The sequence below is a fragment of the Epargyreus clarus genome, unplaced genomic scaffold (assembly GCF_041222505.1).
Source record: "Epargyreus clarus isolate Ecla_fem2 unplaced genomic scaffold, WU_Ecla_fem_2.2 ptg000011l, whole genome shotgun sequence".
In the NCBI taxonomy this organism is placed as follows: Eukaryota; Metazoa; Arthropoda; class Insecta; order Lepidoptera; family Hesperiidae; genus Epargyreus; species Epargyreus clarus.
In genome coordinates, this window is record NW_027332219.1 from 1,426,926 (window position 1) to 1,439,124 (window position 12,199).

General features: G+C 34.2%; 1 protein-coding gene across 4 annotated transcripts in view; it reads right to left on the reverse strand.

Annotated features, from left to right (window-relative positions):
• Positions 1 to 12,199, reverse strand: part of sm (heterogeneous nuclear ribonucleoprotein L) — a 474,381-nt gene that overhangs the window by 47,549 nt on the left and 414,633 nt on the right. For all 4 annotated transcript variants that reach the window (XM_073077712.1, XM_073077709.1, XM_073077714.1 and 1 more), the window contains exon 5: positions 7,567 to 7,618. In XM_073077712.1, the coding sequence (XP_072933813.1) occupies positions 7,567 to 7,618 (52 nt within the window). The remainder of the gene's footprint in view (positions 1 to 7,566; positions 7,619 to 12,199) is intronic.

Below are 12,199 nucleotides of genomic sequence, written 5' to 3' on the forward strand. Positions count from 1 at the left end.
TTCGGATTTTATCTTCAAAATGTCATACCAGTACCGGTAGTACCAGTAGTAGTAATGATATGTAATACCAGTGTCAAGTGTTCCTATGTTCAAGTTTGATGTTTGAGTGGAAAGATTTGAAGGTTTGGACTTTCGTAGTGACAACGCATGTATGATAGGTTTTAGGTTCTAAATCCTTTCTTCTCTATATAGTATGTAACAGGTATCCACAAACATTGGTGACCATTTATTGCATGCTCTTTTGCAACCTAAATTAAAAAATACACCAAAGAACTTTAACTTCAAAATGGCGCATCATCCAGCAGAGCTGATAAATACCTGCGCGACTACGAAACGATATATTTCGTTCCCTCGTTGCCAATTCATATAGAGATGTTCGTGTTACCGATGCATACGGAACTCAGCGGGCCTTCACTCGGAGATATATACAAAATTGGATCCGTTCAGGTGTGTCCGATGCATTTCCCTTTGACTGAATTTTATTGAAATATAAAATGCTTAATGGTGTTCCTTTTTAGAAAATTATCATAAAAATGTCATATTCTGATATGGTAATATGTATGTCGTTAAAAAGTAATTTAACACTTTCGTACGAAACACATTAGCGTTAGGTAGAATTCGAATTTTTAAAAAGTAATAAAATATCGTGTATTTTTGTGTACAACAAACTCAAAAGTAATATACATTCATAATAGATTTCTCGGTGATTCTTCGAAAAAGAGGCTAATTCGCTTTACTTTTGTTGGGGATCCGTACCCATGAAAATGAACCGGATGGAAACGGAACTCTATTACTAAGCCTCCGCTGTCCGTCCGTCTGTCACAGGGCACTACGTCCTAAACCGTAATAGATAGACACTTTAAAATTTTCAAAATACGAGCATATAATAACGGTTGCTTATACAAATACTAAAAATAAAATACAAATGAAAAATTTGGTGGCGTGGAATCCTCCGTGTGCGACTTCGACTTGCACTTGGCCAATTATTTACTTTTTAGTTTTCTTTAAAACACTACAGAAGTACAACTTCTTACATACAAGTACACCCACATGTTTCTATTATTCCAACAGCTTTATGTATCAAAATGGCCTATTTTAGGGCGAAGCAAATCCTCGTGAACCATTAAAAGGAGCGTTTTCCCGAGATATCGTAATGTTCCGAGTTTCATTGCAGTTCCGACTGTTACCTTTTACGGTAACAACTTTGGCGCCCAACGGGTGACCCAGTAATGTTTCTTGCTAACTTTATTCTTTATCTTTGTAATTTTGCTTCACAGGTGTTTTACTTTAATGTAAATGTATGTTTATGAATGAAAATAGCATTGCTTTCTTTTATAGCCTTAAACTATGACCTAATACGTCATGTGCCATAGATATAGATATACTATAGAGTTTTATTGTATATAAAAAGATAAACAATCACCAAGACCGAGAATATAAGTTACAACTCGTCATGTAGTTATCTATCTGCCCGGGAATCAAATCCTGAACTCTAAGATTATTCCAACAACTTTATGTATCGAACTGGCCTATTTTAGGGCGAAGCAAATCCTCGTGAACCATTAAAAGGTGCGTTTCCACGAGATATCGTAATATGTCGAGTTTCATTGCAGTTCCGACTGTTACCTTTTACGGTAACAACTTTGGCGCCCAACGAGTGACCCAGTAATGTTTCTTGTCTTAGAACTTTATTATATATCTTTGTAATTTTACTTCGCTGGTGTTTTACTTTCAATGAAAAGTTCAAACTCAGGTCAAAAAATAAGGAAAGTAGACAAAAGCCAAAAAAATATTACTATTTACATTCCATTAACTTACACATATTATAAGTTTACGTAAGATTTTTTTTACCGTACAGTTAAACACTGTTACTCCTTCTACTACCAACGCTATCCCTTTATGGTTTTACCCTACTTAGTATTATTTAAACAAATATAATAGGAAGAGTAAAGCAACAAATCTCGTAGAAGTCTCTTTCAACGCTTAAAACTACAATTCAACGAGCGAATAGAATTAGTTCTAATGCTTTCATCCAATTACGTACTTTTATAGCGGCGATGTTAATAGATATCCATCTATAAAACCTCTCGCAAACGATTCACGTAATGCAATTACACGAGCGCGCTTGTGTAATGCGATTGCATATAAAGCTGCAATTATTGTTGATTGGATATAAATTGACGTTAGATTACATTTGCAATGTAATCTAAGTATTAATAAAAAAATAGTAATAATAAATCTATGCAATTTTTAGTTTACAAAGATCGAAATGTCTAGCATGAAAATGTCAAATGTATCTTTGGTAAGCAAATATGGAATAGATTGAATATTAATAATGGGCGTTAATTAATGTAAAACTAACAACGCAAACATAATATTTTATTATTATTATTATGTGGTTGGTCATATGCATAGATACAGCACTGAATTATTTTGAAATTTTTTCGTGGCCTAAGTATGGGATGAAAGCGAGAACTATTTATTATAAGTAAAAATATAGCATGGTTTTGACCGTGTGTTAAGGATTTTTACAAAAAATCGACTTCGATTTTCCAAATTGAAATCTTCCCCAAACCGTTCCGACAAAACAAATAAAAAAAATATTACAAGAAGCTTAAAACTGCCATATATTAAAAACAGTTTTTAATTACATTAAATTCATACCACCCCAAATACGTAAACAATTAACAAAAACTATCTATTATCCTTCTAGATCCAGAAACTATTCCAGACAATTTAAATCCCTCACAAAGTCGTACATACTTTAACCACTATACTAGACTAAGTTAATCCATAACTTCAAACGTGACCGCATTTAGTTTAATAAGGATAAGGGGAATCTTCGTACAAAGTTATACTTATATAAATACTTATTCGAGGCGTTCCAAGTTAGTCCAAGGGTAGCGACGTCTCTTTTTTACTAATACTTAAAAAAGCACTTTCTATTTCTGCCTAACAACAGCAGTGTTAAGCTGGGTTGTGGTTTGAAGGGTGTAGTAATGGAGACATATTTTTACGACGCGTTCCAGCTTAGTCCTCAAGGGTAGCGGCGCATCTGTGACCTCAAGTAGGAATATCTAATCCTGTATGGGGTTGATTACTGATGTCCATGGGCGGCAGTAGCCACTAACCATCAGGTGGAATGCATGCTCGTCTGCTACTCCTATGTTATAAAAAACTTACTTCATTTAAATACTTATTTGAGGCGTTCCAAGTTAGTCTTTAAGGGTAGCAACTCATTTTTTAATAATATAAAAGAAGCAAATATGCATTCAGTCCACCTGATGGTAAGTGGCTACTGTCGCCTATGAACATCTGCAATCAACCCCAGAACATTTTAGAGTCCTGGCTGAGTTTAATCACAGATGCGTTACTACCCCTGAGGACTAAGTTGGAACGCCTTGGATAAATATGTATCCCTTAGCACACCCTTCAAACCAGAAATGCAGCAGCGCTTAACACTACTGTTATAAGGCAGAAATAGGTGTGGCGGACGGCGGTGGTGCTTCCAAAGACGAACCACAAAGGGTTCTTCTACTTACTACTTCTACAACCTTCAAAAATTCTGTTTAACGTTTGTAAATATTGGTAGAATTTTGTAAGTTTTCATGGACAGAAGACTAACTGAACTGCAGATAAACGATCATTAAATATAATCCTCGACCACAAACCTAACCGCATTAAGTGCAGAAACTGTAGGAAGGTGGATATCCCCATAAAGGAAATTACATCTACCAAGATTACCGCGCAAGACGTCACATTTTAGTTCATCTCACCACTTTCCCATTTCCTTTTCAAAGTAAAAGTGTCTTAACTTTGCGGACAGTCGGTAGATCTGGTTTACATACACCGTTTGTTTATCGACGCTGTCTGAATCACTTGTTTCATTTAAAGTTTGAATAAACTACTTTGGAACGATTCTCCAGTAATTACGATTTTTTTATAGTATAGGAGTAGCAGACGAGCATGCAGTCCACCTGATGGTAAGTGGCTACTGCCGCCCATGGACATCTGTAATCAACCCCAGATAGGATTAGATATTCCTACCTGAATAAGAAGGTTTAGGACAAATTGGTAGATTTCATACCTTTGAGAACTTTTATTTGGGGATCTCGTAGGGATGTAGGTGATCAGGTTTCATAGCGATGTTTTCCTTTACCGTAAGCAAATAATAGTTAATTTCTAATACACACATAACTTTGAAATTCAAAAGCGCGTGCATGGGCTTTGAACCCTGGACCCACCGAGTGAGAGACCTAATTTATATAAGTCACAGATACACAAAGTAATCATTAAATATTACTATAATGTGTATAACTTTGTATGTTCTTTGATTTCTGATGTCTTCGATTTGAAATTTTAAATATCCATGCCAGTTCTTTATTAGATTAAATTTAGGCTACATTTTAACCTTTTTAGGTTATATCTGTAATTGAAGCCTTCTTGAAAGTAGTGATGTATAAATATAGTCACATATACGGTACAGAGTAACGATATTACAATTACACGTAAGTAAGTACACACTAGTGATTAGAGGTATTATAACTATTCCCGTTATTAAACTGTTCTTGCTGAAGTCTCCGACCAGAATGTCGCTCTCTGTTAACTCGAGCGTCGCCATGATATCATCCCCACTGCATCTATGTTTGAACTGTAGTAATCAAATGAGTGACTTATTATTTTAAAGTACTAATATTAAAATGCGATATCGTTAATATTCAAGCTTCGCATTAACGATGATAACATATCTTTATATACTAACAGAAAATACGTCACATAAATAAACATAATCTAAATAGAAACGCCACTACCCCGAATGTTAAAAGCAAATACTCAATAGGTTATGCTAAAACGGCAATTTCCTGGCCGTAGTAAAACCTTTATTACAGGCTCATTACCGGCTCTAAGTGCGGTAACCGTAATAGCGACCGTTCAATTGAAGTCACGTGTAAATGGCTTGAATATCTATACAAATGTCTGTTTGTTATTTCCAGTGTCTATTTTTCTAAATTCGATTATCGTTATCAAAAACTTTTAAAATTTTTGTTGTGTTTGTTTTTGTTGAGATAATCTTAAAATCTATGGAATGGATTTCGTCGGAACGCTTTTAAAGTATTGAAGACATATTTTATTTATTTCTTTAACAAAATTGAAAAAGATAACGCGCGGAAAATTATCAAATCAAATCAAATCAATACTCTTTATTGTACCCAATAAAAGAAAATACATATAAAAAATAAACAACTAATTTAAAAGACAATACAAAAGGCGGTCTTATCGCTAACCAGCGATCTCTTCCAGACAACCTTTAGGTAAGGAGTTATAGTAGGGATGAATAGAAAAATAGGTAGGGTTCAAATAATAATAATAAATATAATTATAGGACTAAAATAAAATATAGCATACACTAAGCACCAGTAAAAGAAGGAGAATAAAATAGAATGGGAGAGATGATTGAAAAATAAAATAGCAAAGGAAAATAATAATAATAATATTAAAAAAATAAAAATAAACAAAATTAAGAAGAAGTAATTATTAAAACCAGAGTTATAGTTGTAAGTAATGAGACTTAACCAGATTTTTAAATGAGTTAAAATTAACAGTAGGAAATGAGTTTACATTCCACCTGATGGTAATTGGACACTGCCGCCTAAATTCAAAGATGCGACAATACTCCTGAGGATTAAGAGGTCGCCTAATATGTTAGTCAGCCGGCAACCACACCCTTCCACTAAAACGCAAAACTGCTTTGCGCTAGAAATTGCTATGACGGTGGTACTTTACCGATAGAACCATATTACTCGCATGTAGTTATAATATTTTAAAATTATATTATTTCTCATGATGTTATTTTTACTGCTTCTATATAACAATTAACCTTCTACCATCTCACCGCTGGGCAAACATGTTTTATTATATTGACAGCGATGTACTCGTATGTTAACTGTGCTATTAACATTGTGGTATGTAACATTAAAATAAACCTATATAATCGTGGTTATCTATTAAATTTACTCTTTGTCAAGCGACCGGACCTGACAAGTCGTGTCTCAATACTCCAAGTGGACTTCTGGACCTAAGGAAACCGGACAAAGGTCCTCGAAAGTCCTTTGTGATCCTGACTTCCTTGCGCGAGGATTTGCAAAGGCAAAAGTGAATGCGCTTTGAACCTCTCAAGTTCTCAAATTCGTTTGCATAATTTTGTGCTGATGCAAAAATCCTCCAATTTCATTTTTAGTTTATTTAGAGAGATTTAATTTTTTTCTTAAGTTTAGAGCGGTAGAGATTGCGTTTTCATGTATATTTTTAGAGTTTAGAGCAGATAGCTAGTCTATATAAACCAATTTAAAAAAAAAAAAAAAACAAACAATTTACATTAAAGTTTCTTAAAAATAATAATTAAGTATAAGTATGTAAAATTTTAAACTTAAATAATGATCTGTCAATTATGAAAAAATAATGTAAACAATAAATAATAATTTGTGATATATTTTTGTTGAGGTATTATAGAAATTGTTTTTATACTGTAAATATTCGTATATTGTGGCCAGTAAACGCATTTTGGGCTCATAAAAAGGATTTATTAAAAATTTAAATTCAAGATATAATTAACGTAAAATGTTTGCTATCCTTTTTACAAACGAATCTTTGTGTATTTATAAAGACCGTTCTGGTACGTTTGTGTCAAACCATTTACTTACTTGTGAATAGTTATAGTTATAAAAAGTATATATAACATGCTAGCTACATCACACCAGAAAATATAACGACACATGCCATTTTCATTAACAATGACAATAAAACTTTCATTTAAAATTATTTTCGAAAACCATTTTATATTTCTTAAATAAGAATAACGTATCAATAATTTTACTTAAAAGAAAAAAAATATACTTATATACTCTTAACACGCACATTAATATATCGAGTCGTCAATTTCATGTGCATATATATAATTAACAGTAAATCCATTTTATTATGTTTGCCCAGGGAAAGAACCCGGTACCTAACATAGTATAGGTACACTACATAGTCAGGCTATATTATGGTGATTATAGTACTGTAGTGACAATATAAAATGGTTTCCTATATTTTGTATCAATATCAATATAAATTAATAGCATTTCTTGTGCCCATTCAAACGATATAATTATTTATAAATTTATTTAATTAAATTATAACAAGTATTATACTCGTAAGTTAAGTATAAATAAGCTGCCTTAATTTCTGTTTGTTTTAAAGAAATGCTATTATTAAATACATAATAAACATATTCAATTTACATATCAATATTTAATTTTGAGAGTATGAGATCTACTTCACATTAATATTATTTTTTTAGTTAAAAATACTTCGAATTGTATTTTAATATTTTTGAAATTATAATTATTTTATTTATACAATTTTATACTTAACATTCTATACACATTTAAATATATATTGTTTCCCACGACCAAAAAATGTTCTCCCTCTATTTTTGTAATATCTATGTGAAGTGGATCTCATGAGATGTATATTTACAAGTACATAATAAATAATATATTGTATTATTAAAATATAACTCACATGTGTAGTCCCAACTGTCTTGGTCGTTTTTGAACACGTTCAATCTTTCAGGCTGTAACAAACAGAAATACAAATTAATATTATTTTCATGAAAAAAAGTATGATTAGGTGTAGTGAGCAATGATAGCCTAATGATTAAGAAACTTGGATACTCAAACGGGGGGTCCGAGGTTCAATTCCCAGGCACGCACCTCTGACTGTTGTATTATTTATGATTATAATTTTATTTCTGTCTCTTTGTTTTTAGGTATCTGAGGCATTGTCGCATAGAGATCTCTTTGAGGTACTAAGCAAGTTACGTACCTACCTACAAATAATTATACCTTATTAAAAAAACTAAAAACCACGCTAAAATCGCACAAGGAAAATCGTTAATCCGGAAGATCCTGATGAATGGGACAAAATTATTAAAATCGTGTATTGTCATCGGTTCTTGATAAGAGTACAAATTTTTAAATTCATTGTACCGTTCAAAGTGGGTAAACATTGAGTTCAAAGATTCCGTTACATACATACATACATACATACATACATACATACATACATACATACATACATACATACATACATACATACATACATACATACATACATACATACATACATACATACATACATACATACATACAGGTTAAACTAATAAAAGCATGGTTAAAACAAGAATATCCCAAAAACAACCATTCAACACATGGCAACCCTAAACCCAGACATGGTACTGAAAAAACCCCGGAAATTATTATTTTGCAGTTGGCAGCCCCGCCCATAAGGGTTGTGATACATACAGGCGCCCGGGCGACGGATGCATTTGCCAAAATTCGACACAAGAACAAAGAAACTGAACAATATTTCATATACGTTAAGCCTTTGCAAGTTCAGCAAACTTAGGTACAAGATACAAGCCAATGTTCTAGTTTTAATTTTATTAAAGAGATGAAAAGATTTTCTTGACATGACTTCATTTTCTTCATTCAATGATGTAACCTTGCGATAATGTATGTAATGTAGGAATAGTGATATACTCGTATATATTTTTTTATAATATAGGAGTAGCAGACGAGCATGCACTCCACCTGATGTTAAGTAGCTATTGGCGCCCATGGACATATGTAATGAACCCCAGATAGGATTAGATATTCCTGCCTGAGGTCGGCCACAGATGCGCCGCTACCCTTGAGGACTAAGCTGGAACTCCTCGAAAAAGTATGTATCTCTTACCACACCCTTCAAAACTGAACACAGCAGCGCCTAACTCTGGGTCGAATCACAAAGGGTTCTACCACCTTGATAGCCTAGTGGTTTGAAACTTGGTCTCTCTATCGAGGCGTCCGAGGTTTGAATCTAGCCTGGGATTTTATAACTTACGTGCGTATAGAATAATAATAACGGTAAAGGAAAATATTGTGAAAAAACAGCAGACCTGAGAGTTCTTTAAAAAATGTTCTCAAAGTTGTATGAAGTCTACCGATACGTACTTGTCCCGCGCGATGGAATGAGGCCTAAACCTTTCTCTCTTAAGAATAGATCCGTGTCCAGCAGTGGCCTAGTAATTAGTAGCATGTCGTAAGAAGGAAGTACTTATACAAAGCATTCAATGTTAGTCCTCAGGGGAGAAAATTATCTGTGACCGATCTCAGGTAGCAATTTATTTCATTTGATGTTAATTTATAGATTTTTCCGGAGAGTGACAATTTACCATCACGGGAACACATATATGTTTTTTACATCAATTTCACAAAAATAGACCCTTAGTCACACTTAGAAGTAAGTGTACAATCCAATTGCAATCCACGTATGAAGAGATTAGTAACGCTGTGTCCATTTGCGGGATGGGAGGATTGGGAGAACTGGGGGATTTCGGGGATTTCAGGATTTGCACCTGTACGTAAGTGCTCGAGTCCAGTGAACCGAACGAGATTATTGTGAATGATTGGCAGGTGCCAATCAATGACAGAACAAAGGTGAGGTCTCCTCTCAGAATGAGAAGGATTAGGCCGTGTCCACCGCGCTGGCCAAGTGCGTATCGGTAGACTTCATACCTTTGAGATTTTTTTTAATAAACTCTCAGGTATGCAGGTTTCCTCGCGATATTTTCCTTCGCCATTTAAGCAAGTGATAATTAATTTTTAATGCGCACATAACTTTTAAAATTCAGAGGTGCGTGCCTGGGATTTGAACCTCGGTCCTCTCAATGGAGAGGCTGAGATTCTTAACAAATAGGCTATCACTATTTAAACTATAAGAAATCAGTAGTTTAATACTGAAATAAGTCCCCGAAGTCGAACCACAACGGGTTCTATATTATATCATATCAGTATACAAATATGAATTTTGAAGGTGGTAGAACCCTTTGTGGTTCGACTCCGGCGGCACTAACAAAGGCTGCAAAGTTAAGCGCTGCTGTGTTCTGGTTTGAAGGGTGTGGTACGGAAGACATACTTTTCCGAGGCGTTCCAGCTTAGTTATCTGGTAGCGGCGCATCTGTGGCCGACCTCAGGTAGGAATATCTCATTTTATATGGGGTTGATTACACATGTCCATCAGCAGCAGTAGTCACTCACCATCGTGGATTGTATGCTCGTCTACTCCTATATTATAAAAATAGCATAGAAAAGTAAAGCAAATAATTACCCATTAAATTGTTAATAATTACCCATTAAATTGTTAATGGGTAATTATTAACAATTTCAGTGTCATTATAATAGAAGCGTGAGATAATAAGTGGAGCAACTGTGATCTATCACATGCCCTAACCAGATTATAGCTATACGCCGGGACGGGCCATCTGAGACAATTACTATAATTCATTATGATAATGGCTATGATGTCATCAAATAAATGTGGATAGTGCGCGGAGAATAACCAATGAGCTTTATGGATATTTTTATAATACAGAACAACATATTTTCTATTTTTTTTATAACATAGGACTGGCAGACGAGCATACAGTTTGGTCTACATGATGGTTAGTAGCTCATGGACATCTGTAATCAACCCCAGATAAGATTTGATTCCAACTGAGTTCGGTCACAGATGCGCTACCTAAGGACTAAGCTGGAATGCCTCGCAAGAGTATGTCTCTCTTACCACACTCTTCAAACCTTCCGGTTTCAGCATCGCTTAACACTTCTGTTATTAGGATGAAATAGGTGTGGCGGTGGTGTCGCCGGAAGTCGAACCACAGAAGGTTCTATAATATAAGACAGTCTACACTATACATAAGATACTTATAATACAGAATGTCCATGTTTATCAAAATGAACCCGGTTAATAGTTTGCTAAGAAAATAGATTTTAAAAACCGAATTGCAGTTATAGTTTTTATAAAATAGCCGTTTTTTTTTTAAATATGTATATTGTGCCTCATAGTTTTTTTTACCCAACACGGCCACTTGAAATATTCAGCCTGTATTTGCAACGATTACGACCCGTGCGACTGACTATCAAATATTTAACACAATCCGTAATTCAGTTTAATGTACCACATTAATACAGATCATTTAAACACAAAATCTCCGTCGATTTCATCAAAATCCGCTCAAAACGAATGATAATGAGTGAATGAATACGAATATAAATTTTAACATTCATCGCGACTCACAATTGCCATTTTAAATATGAAATTCGTTTAAATTTGGAACAAAATATTCGTAACGGCTGCAAATTTTATAACGGCTGCAAATTTAGTTTTATTATGAATTTTGTTGTCATTTTTCAGCCATTCCTGTGTCATTTTTGGCCGCATTATTGGTCCCAGAATGATATATTTATTTAATTTTTTTACAACATTTAAGTAACATACGCTGGAAAGTGTTTACTGCCGTCCATGTAAATCAGTAATCCTAGGATTAGATATTCCTGCCTGAGGTCGGCCACAGATGCCGCTACCCCTGAGGACTAAGCTGGAACGCCTCGGGTAAGTATGTCTCCCTTACCACACCCTTCAAACCAGAACACAGGAGCGCTCATCACTGCTGTTATAAGTCAGAAATAGAAGTGATGGTGATATTTTTGGAATTCATATTCACCATGAAGGATTCCTCTTCACGAAGTACACCTTTAAAATTCCTCATTTATGAATGTAGGAAGCTTTAAGATAAAAAGGGTAGATACTATGTACATAAAGTAAGATCGGTGGGTTGATCACTTAAGTGAGGCGGCTTAAGGGCGCTCGAAACTGCCGAGCGACCACCTCGAGCGCCTTTGAGGCTTTGAGACCTGTCACGATCGGGAGAAGGGCGGCGCGCAAGGAAGGGTTGTTACCTTGTAATCATTTAAATTTGTAATTACGTATTAGGAAGGATATAAAATAAATAATTTAATTCATAATAGATTTACCGAAGCTAATCTATTGTAATATTTTTAATTTGGCATTATTAAAGAAGACACAACTTACATACCAAACATAGATTAGTAAAGATTACTCACTCCTAACAAGAAAATGTTACCAGTTTTGACAATTGAAATTGTCACTGTCATCTATTTTCGTGTTTGAAAAATATTTAAAAATTGTTGTTTTTAGATCATTTACGAATGAAACGATATTTCTCCGCACTTTTCTTCGATTTCGTGTTTTTGCACCACTTATTTGCACATTTCAAAGTTGCTATACAATATGTATCTATCTAACGCTGTGG